Source organism: Homarus americanus, unplaced genomic scaffold (assembly GCF_018991925.1).
Source record: "Homarus americanus isolate GMGI-L3 unplaced genomic scaffold, GMGI_Hamer_2.0 scaffold15958, whole genome shotgun sequence".
In the NCBI taxonomy this organism is placed as follows: domain Eukaryota; kingdom Metazoa; phylum Arthropoda; class Malacostraca; order Decapoda; family Nephropidae; genus Homarus; species Homarus americanus.
Window position 1 is genome coordinate 9283 of NW_024717923.1, and position 13399 is coordinate 22681.

Consider the following 13399-nt stretch of genomic DNA (forward strand, 5'->3'; position numbering starts at 1 on the left):
CTGTGATGCTCAGAAGTAATATATCGGGCTTTATATCTACATATTTGATGAACTAAACTGGAGTTTGGCTGTTCGGTAATTCGTACCATGGGATTTTGGTGTTCATTTTTTAGTACTGTATGTTGCTGTTAAATTTGTGGCATGTTAGAAGGTTGCTGTTCAATTTGTGGCATGTTAGAATGTTGCTGTTCAATTTGTGGTATGTTAGAAGGTTGCTGTTAAATTTGTGGCATGTTAGAATGTTGCTGTTCAATTTGTGATATGTTAGAAGGTTGCTGTTCAATTTGTGGCATGTTAGAAGGTTGCTGTTCAATTTGTGGCATGTTAGAAGGTTGCTGTTCAATTTGTGGTATGTTAGAAGGTTGCTGTTCAATTTGTGGCATGTTAGAAGGTTGCTGTTCAATTTGTGGCATGTTAGAAGGTTGCTGTTCAATTTGCGGTATGTTAGAAGGTTGCTGTTCAATTTGTGGCATGTTAGAATGTTGCTGTTCAATTTGTGATATGTTAGAAGGTTGCTGTTCAATTTGTGGCATGTTAGAAGGTTGCTGTTCAATTTGTGGCATGTTAGAATGTTGCTGTTCAATTTGTGATATGTTAGAAGGTTGCTGTTCAATTTGTGGCATGTTAGAAGGTCTCTGTTCAATTTGTGGCATGTTAGAAGGTTGCTGTTCAATTTGCGGTATGTTAGAAGGTTGCTGTTCAATTTGTGGCATGTTAGAAGGTTGCTGTTCAATTTGTGGCATGTTAGAAGGTTGCTGTTCAATTTGTGGCATGTTAGAAGGTTGCTGTTCAATTTGCGGTATGTTAGAAGGTTGCTGTTAAATTTGTGGCATGTTAGAAGGTTGCTGTTCAATTTGTGGTATGTTAGAATGTTGCTGTTCAATTTGTGGTATGTTAGAATGTTGCTGTTTAATTTGAGATGTTGCTGTGTAGAAATTTTAGAAATAGCCAGTATGAATGAACTTTTGTCACTGTAATAAGCTGTATAGAGCATTTGAGTTAGTGTACATTCAGTAATAACTTTCATTCAATTTTATAATCTAATAAGACTTTCATAATGCCTGTTCAACATATAATATTACTCGGACTCCTATAAATAAGGATTTGACAGAATTCTTACGCTGTTTAGAAATGTCCTGCTATACCTTAAGATTTTCACTAATTTCTTGTAATCACTAAAATAGAAAATTCCTGAATATATTTGCGATTACATGACACCTTTAGTTACCAGTTTTATATAGTAAATAGTGGAAGTTATGTCATATAAATATTCAGGGAAATGATACCGTTTCCAGGGAGTAATAAACACCAATGTATGAACCCCAAAAATATTACCGGGAAAAAATTTTTCCTCTAATCTGGTGAATAACGGGGAAGTCCTGTGAGAGAGATGGGTCATAAAGGCAGGTAAATTAATGGAAATCAAACTAAATTAATTAGATAAAACTCAGGTAATTAATCTGTGAAACGAGGTCATGTGACGTTTGGTGTCTGATGTGATAAAGAGGCATTGGGTTATAGACTACAGGGTGACTAGGGCATGAGTGAGTGTCGGTGATATGCGCTGGCTGGTCCACTGAACACTGAGTGAGTCTCCAGCTGAATGAATAGCGTGAAGGACAAAGACTAATACCATTACTACATCGTTAAACCGGATTGTAAAACTTTAGATAAACATATAAGTAGAAAAACAAACTGTAGACTCATACAACAGAGAAGTCACTAAAGGAGAAGTTATTTGCATGGTGAGTTCGTTGGACCGGACGAGTACCATGTATCTCACCACTTAATAAAGGGACCTGCCCTATGATAGTGGGTGGCGTCAATGATGAATACACAGAAAGACAACCCAATTATGAGAGGTATTTTGATCTCAAGTAAATACCAGAGTAACATAATACCGGATTTTTAATAACGTGGCATGATAACGAGTAGGATGATACAGCATGTTAGAATAAGGATGATGATATTGTCCTGGGATGATGACGTCTTGGATGTTTTCATTAGTGGGAAGGGTGCCAGTGCCAGGTTATTGAGGGATTTTGGGAATAATGCCAGACAGGATATTTGCCGTGTTCTAGAATGATACAAGAATTCAGAGGATAATGTGAAGTTTTGAAATGATGATGACCAGGATGATATATTATTGAATTCTGTTATGTACTCGTGAAAATAACATTTGTTCTACCTAGTAAAAGTATAGTGTATTTTACCGTGACTCACTTCTTGAATTGAAAGAAGATTGAAGAAGGAAGAAATAGCGTAGAGCTTTGTTCCATCCTTGGGAGTGAAAGTATAAGAGAGTTAGAGGAGGATAAAATGACGGGGAAAATGTCGAGACAATAAGCAGTAATGAAGACAGCCGCAGCAGCTCAGCCACCTGCACCGGGAACACCTTATATTGTGTGGGGCTCACGCCAACCAGCTGGCCGAGGTGGTGGTGCTGGCCAAGGTGATGGAGCTAGACAGGGTATTGGTGCTGGCCAAGACGGTGGTGCTGGCCATGGTGGTGGTGCAGGCCAAGGTGATGGAGCTGGCCAACGTGATGGTACTGGTCAAAGTGATGGTGTTGGCCAAGGTGTGGTGCTGGCCAAGGTGATGGTGCTGGACAAAGTGGTGGTGCTGGCCATGGTGGTGGTGCTGGCCAAGGTGATGGTGCTGGACAAGGTGGTGGTGCTTGCCAAGGTGTGGCGTGGTGCTCTCCACGGTGGTGGTTATGGCCAAGCTAGTGTTGTTGGACAAGTTTGAGTTGTTGGCCAATGTAGTATTGTTGGCCAAGGGGAGTGGGTGGTGCTGTCCAAGGTGAAATATAGTCTGTGATACATTCACTGTACATGGTACTGGAGATTTTGATATTAAATGTAAATATGGAGGTTAGACAAGATAATACAGGGACCTGATACATAAAACACAACTCAGGGAACAAAGGCACAAAACACAAGACATATATATAACACATTCATGAAAAGGGAAAAAGGCGAAGTTCATATTTAATTAAAGAGAGAAGATAGGGAAAATATACGTGATACATTGTACAGCCGCCTCTCCTGTAGTGGGTCGCACACGTTCACAACTCTTGCCAAAAAATCGAGTGAAAGTGGTAGGGCAGAGACACGCGGTTCATGTTTGTCACGCGGAATGTACGAAGTTCAAATTGAAAAGGAGGGGCACTTGTCGATATTTTGTGACGGTGAAAGAAAAATATAAAAGGAAATGCATATATAAAAATGGTTATGTTTTTACGTAACAATTCAGTAATTTTATAGAAAGTGAATTTACTCGTGACTCTTTTATAAAAGTGAGGTGAGTGTTGCATAATGAGGAAGTGAGTGTTGCATAATGAGGAGGTGAGTGTTGCATCATGAGGGAGGTGAGTGTTGCATCATAAGGGAGGTGAGTGTTGCATAATGAGGAGGTGAGTGTTGCATAATGAGGAGGTGAGTGTTGCATAATGAGGAGGTGAGTGTTGCATAATGAGGAGGTGATGTTGCATAATGAGGAGGTGAGTGTTGCATCATGAGGGAGGTGAGTGTTGCATAATGAGGGAGGTGTGTGTTGCATAATGAGGGAGGTGTGTGTTGCATCATGATGGAGGTGAGTGTTGCATCATGAGGGAGGTGAGTGTTGCATCTTGAGGGAGGTGTGTGTTGCATCATGAGGAGGTGAGTGTTACATCATGAGGGAGGTGAGTGTTGCATCATGAGGGAGTGGAGTGTTGCATCATGAGGGAGGGGAGTGTTGTATCATGAGGGAGGGGAGTGTTGCATCATGAGGGAGGTGAGTGTTACATCATGCAGGAGGTGAGTGTTGCTTGATGAGGGAGGCGAGTGTTGCATCATGAGAGAGGTGGTGAGTGTTGTATCATGAGAGAGGTGGTGAGTGTTGCATCAAGAAGGAGGCAAATGTTGCATCCTCACTCTTGCCTTGTCTATAAAGGTCATTCTCGAGAATTTTGTGATTACGATTCAGTCAGAGCATCACCCTAAGCCATAGTACTGTACTCGAACACAAGATTAAAAGTTTATCAGTCGTGTTGAAGTAATACCCATCGTCAAAGAACAATAGAAAAACAGCAGTTTGTAAGTTATGATTTTTGTAAGGTCATCAGACAGTTCATCTCTCACCTCCCAGCACCACCGAACTCCTTACTTCTTAATCAGGATACATCCTATGAACGTGGGAGAGCTATACTATGTCTGAGTCAACGATTCTACAGCATTTTGAGTTACAGTATATAAAGCGTACATCAACCATTGTAAACAGACTTCTTAGAAATTTTTTTTAAACTTTCTGCATAAATTTAAAATGAAAATTGCATACTAAAACGAAAGAGGCGCGTAATGTATAGAGTGCACCAAAAGAACGTAATGTATATAGTGCACCAAAAGAACGTTATGTATATCGTGCACCAAAAGAACGTAATGTATATAGTGCACCAAAAGAACGTAATGTATATAGTGCACCAAAAGAAAGTTATGTATATCGTGCACCAAAAGAACGTAATGTATGTAGTGCACCAAAAGAACGTAATGTATATAGTGCACCAAAAGAAAGTTATGTATATCGTGCACCAAAAGAAAGTAATGTATATAGTGCACCAAAAGAACGTAATGAATATAGTGCACCAAAAGAAAGTTATGTATATCGTGTACCAAAAGAACGTAATGTATGTAGTGCACCAAAAGAACGTAATGTATATAGTGCACCAAAAGAACGTAATGAATATAGTGCACCAAAAGAACGTTATGTATATCGTGCACCAAAAGAACGTAATGTATGTATTGCACCAAAAGAACGTAATGTATATAGTGCACCAAAAGAAAGTTATGTATATCGTGCACCAAAAGAAAGTAATGTATATAGTGCACCAAAAGAACGTAATGAATATAATGCACCAAAAGAACGTTATGTATATCGTGCACCAAAAGAACGTAATGTATGTAGTGCACCAAAAGAACGTAATGTATATAGTGCACCAAAAGAACGTAATGAATATAGTGCACCAAAAGAACGTTATGTATATCGTGCACCAAAAGAACGTAATGTATGTATTGCACCAAAAGAACGTAATGTATATAGTGCACCAAAAGAAAGTTATGTATATCGTGCACCAAAAGAAAGTAATGTATATAGTGCACCAAAAGAACGTTATGTATATCGTGCACCAAAAGAACGTAATGAATATAGTGCACCAAAAGAACGTAATGTATTTAGTGCACCAAAGGAAAGTCATGTATATAGTATACAAAATAGAGTTACACAAGCGAAGGTAAGTGAGCGAGGACAGGCGAGTGTCTTACCTCAGAAACCCCACAGTAAAATATCCAGGCCTTTCGTGGTATTGTTTAAGATTCTTCTCAGGTTCCGGCCAGTTGGGTGGCGGAAGGCAAAGTTCCTGACTTGACACACAACAAAAGTTGCTGGACTCCAACAGAGGAGTTTTTCGTTATCACTTTTACTTGTTCTTTATCGAGAGAGACACGTGGATACAGCGCCCTGGGTCGTGACGCAGGATGGAGGGCGTACAGTACACAGTGGAGAGATGCCTAATAGACTGTCTCCAGTCTAGGTTAGGCGAGGTGAGGTGAGAGTGTGGGGAGGCAAGAGACCGAGGAGGAGGTCTATATGTATATCTCTGTTGAGTCAAAGCGCCGGGTCTTGTCACGAGCCTCAGAAGATGACACTCATCGTCTTCCTTCACTTTTAATTCATTTTCTCTGGTTAAGAAATTGACCTTGTGGTCTGTGTTTAAAGACCTCAGCTGTTAAAGTACATTGGTTCATTGTAGCATCGAAATGAAGTTGTATTTCAGTAAGTCTTCGTTCCTCTTGTTGGTGTCATATATGGAGACTTGTGGATGTTTGTGTCACATATGAAGACGTGTGACTGTTGGTGTCATATATGAAGACTTGTGGATGTTTGTCATATATGAAGACATGTGACTGTTTGTGTCATATATGAAGACTTGTGGATGTTTGTCATATATGAAGACATGTGACTGAGTCATATATGAAGACTTGTGGGTGTTTGTGTCATATATGAAGACGTGTTACTGTTTGTGTCATATCTGGAGATTTGTGGATGTTTGTGTAATATATGGAGATTTGTGGATGTTTGTGTCATATGTGAAGACGTGACTGTTTGTGTCATATAGGAAGACTTGTAAATGTTTGTGTCATATAAGAAGACTTGTGGATCTTTGTGTCATATATCATGACTGTTGTGGGTATTTGTGGATTTGTGTCAGATATCAAGAAGACCTGTGGATGTTTGTGTTATATAGTAAGATTTGTTGAATAAATATTCTTTCCTTTTTTCTTTATAATTTTGTTTGTGTCTATTGAAAACATACTGTATGTCGTCGCGTGGTAATTTATCATATACATTCCCAGCTGCATCAGGCAGGAACAGGAGCAGGCAGTCCCAGACACGGTTAATAATGCATTTGGTTAATATCTCGGGAACAATGACTCATGAGTGCGTGTATTCGAGACACTTCCCAAATTACATTCTCGTGTTTCGTGGTGTATAATGTAAGAGTATTTATTATCGTACAAGTTGTGAGAAATTTAAAGACAAAACATATAACTGTATAATTAGGGAGTGTTAAGTATTTTAATTGTATACTCTTTAACAAATAATCCCTGAATAGGTAAATATATCCACATAGATACTGAGATTAAAGGTTATTCCTAGATATTAAGGCGATCAGTGTACAGTAGTTTACATTGGGTTTATTTGAATAGCTGATATAGGAATCGACATTGTATTTTAATAAGGATTCGTAACCTTGTGCTGCCAATTAAAGTTAAAATTGCTAAAATCAGAAAATTTGGTTTACATATTAGTTCAAACCGAGATATTGCACAGAACTAATTCAATATAGATTTGATATTTGTATACACATTTTTGGTGGGAGGTTGTTGGTATGTGATCGACCAATAGTTACAATGAACCATGAATGTTTTAGAGCTGTGTTACCAAGTGATGTGATCCAGGGCTTCAGTATTGATCATTTAATGACTCCTCGATGTTACCCCAGAGAAAAATTATATTATCCCAAAGTACATATTTTATGCCTAGCAACAATTTAATTTAGATACGCAAAAGGTGAATAGAAAACAATATATGTCTGATTTAATATAGTAATGATAAGAGTTATGATATAAGATAAATAACCAACGGCCTGTGAGGTGATTAGTACACCCAGTGATCTCGAGATAATGACACCAAAATAACAACGCATTAAGAGAGAGAGAGAGAGAGAGAGAGAGAGAGAGAGAGAGAGAGAGAGAGAGAGATTCGTGTGTCTTCCTAGTTATGTATTTTTTTCCTATTATTCGAAGTCTAGATGTCAGAAAATTCCAGCTGTTCTAATTCCTTTCCCTGTCCAGCTTTAAACATCCGTATAACATGACTCTACATATCAAAGTCTTCTTCTTCTTCTTCTTCTTCTCCTTGTTGTTGTTGTTGTTGTTGTTGTTTCTTAATTAATTCTCAAGTCATAGTTCTTGTCCTCCTGTCCATGATCTACAGTCCTTCAACACGTCTTCATTATACACCCTTAAACATCCTGTTCTGCCCTGTCTCTTTCCCCTGTCTCTTTCTTCCTCCACTGCTTTTTTGTCTCAGTCATAATCACTTCAACGTAAACCAAATTAAATCTCTGAGTGACAATAGACACCTTCAATACACTCCAGTTACAATCTCTCGGAAAACAATCTATTGACAATCTTTTAACAGCTCCTCCTATACCACCTGTTGACCCTTCCTACCTGTGTATATTCTTCAAGGCAAAGTTCCATCAACCTTAAAAAATTTTCACAGGAATCTCTCTCTCTCTCTCTCTCTCTCTCTCTCTCTCTTGGGCTTAAATTTTTGCATCCCTGGGGACATACAATTCCCCAGCCCACGAGAGAGAGAGAGAGAGAGAGAGAGAGAGAGAGAGAGAGAGAGAGAGAGAGTGCAGGTTGAATACTACAGAAAAATACTTCTTTCTCGTGATATTTATTTCTCGTCTTACTCTACTGGTATTGAAAGTTCCAAAAAGTTTATATAAAAAATCTACGAGAAGATTTCGTTAAGGTGAAGAACGTAAACCAATACACGTGTGATACCTTGCCCTCCAGCACGTGGTGGGGGGGGGGGGTAATTACCTGAACACGTAATATAAAATTGCCTCCTAAGAATCTCTACTCACCTTCGTTCTGATATATGAATAGAACCACGTAATGATTAGAGCCACGTAAAGATTCGAACCACGTAATGATTCGAACCACGTCATGATTAGAACTACGTAATGATTAGAACCACGTAAAGATTAGAGCCACGTAATGATTAGAACCACGTCATTATTAGAACCACGTCATGATTAGAACCACGTAAAGATTTAAACCACGTCATGATTAGAACCACGTAAAGATTCGAACCACGTCATTATTAGAACCAGGTCATGATTAGAACCACGTAATGGTTCGAATCACGTCATGATTAGAACTATGTAAAGATTAGAACCAAGTAAAAATTAGAACTGTTTAAAGATTAGAACCACGTAATGATTAGAACCACGTAAAGATTAGAACCACGTAAAGATTAGACCCACGTAAAGATTAGAACCAGGTAATGATTAGAACCAGGTAAAGATTAGAACCACGTAAAGATTAGAACCAGGTAATGATTAGAACCAGGTAAAGATTAGAACCACGTAAAGATTAGAACCACGTATAGATTAGAACCACGTAAAGATTCGAACCACGAAATTATTTGAACCACGTAAAGATTAGAACCACGTAATGATTAGAACCAGGTAAAGATTAGAACCACGTAAAGATTAGAACCACGTAAAGATTAGAACCACGAAATTATTTGAACCACGTAAGGATTAGAACCAGGTAATGATTAGAACCACGAAATTATTTGAACCACGTAAAGATTAGAACCACGTAAAGATTAGAACCACGAAATTATTTGAACCACGTAAAGATTAGAACCACGTAATGATTAGAACCAAGTAAAGATTAGAACTACGTAAGAATTAGAACCACGTAAAAATTTGAATCACTTAAAGATTACAACCACGTAAGATTACACCCACGTAATGCTTATCTTCATAATCTTGTTAGATGATGATCACTCGTATACTGAAAAGACATTTTTTCTATACGCTCATTGTGTTATTAAAATCACAAATGCCGTAAGTGTTAGGGAAGGAAAAAAGGAGGAGGAGAAGAGTAGGAGAGGAAGAGGAAGATGAGGAGGAGGAGGAGGAGGAGGAGGAGGAGGAGAAGAATAGGAGAAGAATAGGAGGAGGAGGAGGAGAAAGGAGGAGGAGGGGGAGGGAGGGAGGAGGAGGAGGAGGAGATAGGAGGAGGAAGAGGAAGATGAGGAGGAGGAGATGCAGCCGGAATGTGCTTCCTCCTTGAAGAGGAAGGAGGATAATGAATATTAGCTGCTCCTTGAAGAGAGAGGATAAAAAAGCTGAATATTGCTTCTCCTTGAAGAGAGGAGGAGGATAAGCTGAATGTACTTCTCCTTGAAAGAGGAAGAGGATAAAGCCTGAATAATTACTTCTCCTTGAAAGGATAAACTGAATATTACTTTTCCTTGAAGGAGGAGGAAGAGATAAAAGCTGAATATTACTTCCTCGCTTGAAGAGGGAGGAGGATAAAATGAATAATGCTTCTCCCTTGAAGAAGGAGGAGGATAAAGCTGAGAATATTACTTCTCCAGAAGAGGAGGATAAAAGCTGAATCATACTTCTCATACAGAGAGAGGAGGTAAAGCTGAATATTGCTGCTCGCTTGAAGGAGAGGATAAAGCTAGATACTCTTTTCCTTGAAGAGGAGGATAAGCTGAATATTGCTTTTTTCATGAAGAGGAGGAGGATAAAGCTGAATATTACTTCACCTTGAAGAGGAGGAGGATAATGCCGAATATTACTTCTCCTTAAAGAGGAGGAGGATAAAGCTGAATATTACTTCTCCTTGAAGAGGAGGAGGATAAAGCTAAATATTACTTCTCCTTGAAGAGGAGGAGGATAAAGCTGAATATTACTTCTCCTTGAAGAGGAGGAGGATAAAGCTGAATATTACTTCTCCTTGAAGAGGATGAGGATAAATCTGAATATTACTTTTCCTTGAAGAGGAGGAGGATAAAGCTGAATATTACTTTTCCTTGAAGAGGAGGAGGATAAAGCTGAATATTACTTTTCCTTGAAGAGGAGGAGGATAAAGCTGAATATTACTTCACCTTGAAGAGGAGGAGGATAAAGCTGAATATTACTTATCCTTGAAGAGGAGGAGGATAAAGCTGAATATTACTTCTCCCTGAAGAGGAGGAGGATAAAGCTGAATATTACTTTTCCTTGAAGAGGAGGAGGATAAGCTAGGAATATTTACTTTTCGCCCAGAGGAGGATAAAAAGCTGAATATTCGCTACATGAAGAGGAGGAGGATAAAGCTGAATATTACTCTGTGAAGAGAGGAGGGTATAGAAAGCTTGAATATTTACTTCTCCTGAAGAGGAGGAGATAAGCTGAGCCTTTCCTTTGAAGGGGAGAGGAGGATGGCTGAGTCTGCTGTCTTCATGAAGGAGGAGGGATAAGCTGAGTGTACTTCTCCTGAAGAGGAGGATAAAGCTTCAGACTTCAACACTTTCTCCTGAAGAGGAGGAGGATGGCTGAATGTGCTGCTCCTTCCAGAAGAGGAGGGAAGGATAAAACTGAATATTGCTTCCTCCTTGAAGGGGAGGAGGATAAAGCTAGTCATGCTTTACTCCTTGAGAAGAGGAGGAGATAGCTGAATATTTACTTCTCCTGAAGAGAGGAGGATAAGCTGAATATTACTTCTTTGAAGAGGAGGAGGACAACTGAATATTAACTTTATCTCATGAAGGAGGAGGATAAAGCTGAATATTACTTCTCCTTGAAGAGGAGGAGGATAAAGCTGAATATTACTTCTCCTTGATATGATAGTTATAGCTTCCACCAGGGCCCTGTTAACGACACTAACGCAGCTTAACTCTGAACTTTGTGAGACCCCTCCACCCCCGACAAAAAAATAGCTTGTAGGTAAATTACTGGCCGCAAAAAGCCTTGAAATTGCATCGTAACTCGAAGAAAAAGTTAAACTTCTTTGTAAATTTGCATAATACGTGGCTGAAAAAATGAGCGAGCTGACCGAGTATAAGGCTGCCTTGGGAGTTATGATATTGTATTTTGCTGTTGGACACGTGACTACCTGTGTACACCTGTCTCTTGTTACCTCAGAGCTGTAACATGTGACGTGATAATGGTGGTATTGTGTTGTGATAACGATGATGTCTTGTGGTAATGGTTGTGTTGTGGTGTGATAACGGTGGTGTTGTGGTGTGATAATGGTGGTGTTGTGTTGCGATAATGGTTGTGTTGTGGTGTGATAATGGTATTGTTGTGGTGTGATAACGGTTGTGTTGTGGTGTGATAACGGTTGTGTTGTGTTGCGATAATGGTGGTGTTGTGTTGCGATAATGGTGGTGTTGTGTTGCGATAATGGTGGTGTTGTGTTGTGATAATGGTTGCGCTGTGTTGTGATAATGGTGGTGTTGTGGTGTGATAACGGTTGTGTTGTGTTGCGATAATGGTTGTGTTGTGTTGCGATAATGGTGGTGTTGTGTTGCGGTAATGGTGGTGTTGTGTTGCGATAACGGTTGTGTAGTGTTGTGATAACGGTTGTGTTGTTGTAATAAGGGTGGTGTTGTGTTGTGATAATGGTGATGTTGTGGTGTGATAATGGTGGTGTTGTGTTGCGATAACGGTGGTGTTGTGGTGTGATAATGGTTGTGTTGTGGTGTGATAATGGTGGTGTTGTGGTGTGATAACGGTTGTGTTGTGGTGTGATAACGGTTGTGTTGTGTTGCGATAATGGTGGTGTTGTGTTGCGGTAATGGTGGTGTTGTGTTGCGATAACGGTTGTGTAGTGTTGTGATAACGGTTGTGTTGTTGTAATAAGGGTGGTGTTGTGTTGTGATAATGGTGATGTTGTGGTGTGATAATGGTGGTGTTGTGTTGTGTTGTGATAATGGTGTTGTGTTGTGATAATGATGGTGTTGTGTTGTGATAATGGTGGATGGTGTTGCGTTGTGTTGTGATAATGGTGGTGTTGTAGCCCTGTGTTGTGATAGTGGTGCTGTCATGTTGTAAATGTGCGATAAAGGTGGTGACAGCAGACAGACAGTTTCCCTGACAGCAGAGGAACACACTAATCTGCTCGCCAATGTTAAAATCTGGTTCACACACACAGTACAGTAGACGCGGAGAGAGCATTGGATGTTGAAGGCCGTGCTGGAGAGACGAAATATTAAATTACCTTTGATGATGAAATGGTCGTAGTATGTGGCAATGCTATAAATTGCCGACTGGAAAAACATTGTGCAAACAATGGTTGGGCATTCATTGATTAACTGGCAACGATTCTATGGCAACGACTATCTGGTAATTGTCAAGCACTGAGTAATACACTCGTCTCGTGAGGGTAAAGCATCGTTGTCTGGCACCCCTGAGCGTGAAATTGTCACTCCGGGCAAAGCTCTGCCAGTAGAGGGTCGGGAGCGGGGAGTCAAAACAAGGTGTCCCGAAGTAAAATTAGTTGCTCAGGACAAGGCAAACAGCACCAGGGAAGGGTAGGTTTAAATGTATACCATACAAACAGTAGAGCGTTAGGAAATAAAATAGACTTGCTGGAGAGCGGTTGTATACCAGGAATGTAGGACGCCCAGCAATCACCGAAACTTGGGATGAATCTGGCGAGCGTAAAATTTTTATCAGAGTACCGCTTAGAAGGCAGCCAACCTTTTTCACAAGGACAGGGAAGGCAGGAAGGGGGAAGGGTCGCACTCTTAGTCAAGGATACACAAAATGTTGTACTAATAATTCAATAAAGTGGAATAGGAACCGAGTCTGTGTGGGTAGAAATCACTTTTGCAGCATGAGAAAACAAAATTTAGTGGGAGTGATTTACAGGCCCCCAAGTCTTGGCAAAGAAGCAGCTCAGCCCATATGGCAGGAAATGAGTAGGGCAGCAAAATATAACAACCTATGGCTGTGATTGTAACTTCAGAAATATCGACTGGGACACATTGTAGGCACTATGAAATCTTAAAGACTTCCTTAGACGGTGCATAGGACAATTTTTGAAACACTACTCTACAGAAACCTACCAGGAGGTGACAATATATTAGACCTAGTATTAACAAATAAAGAAAATATTATCAGAGATACTACAGTAAAGAACTAGGGTAACAGTGATCACAGAGAAACCCTAAATTGGGAAAAACGAAAACAATGACAATATGAGCAGAGTCCCAAACTGGCTGGCGGCGGATTATCAGGGTTAAGAAGGTACCTTTAGGAGGTCACCTGGGA

The 13399-nt window shown here is 39.8% G+C and overlaps 2 protein-coding genes across 2 annotated transcripts; one reads left to right on the forward strand and one right to left on the reverse strand.

Annotated features, from left to right (window-relative positions):
* Window positions 1-218: 218 nt before the first annotated feature.
* On the reverse strand, window positions 219-773 carry LOC121859059 (hydroxysteroid dehydrogenase-like protein 2). Its single transcript, XM_042355719.1, has one exon. The coding sequence runs from the start codon at window positions 771-773 to the stop codon at window positions 219-221; it is 555 nt and encodes a 184-aa protein (XP_042211653.1).
* A 1579-nt stretch (window positions 774-2352) lies between these two features.
* On the forward strand, window positions 2353-5269 carry LOC121859060 (extensin-3-like; the record flags this gene model as incomplete). Its single annotated transcript, XM_042355720.1, has 2 exons — window positions 2353-2742; window positions 4349-5269. Coding segments are annotated over exons 1-2 (1311 nt in total), but the record flags the coding sequence as incomplete, so codon positions are not given.
* Between the last annotated feature and the right edge of the window lie 8130 nt (window positions 5270-13399).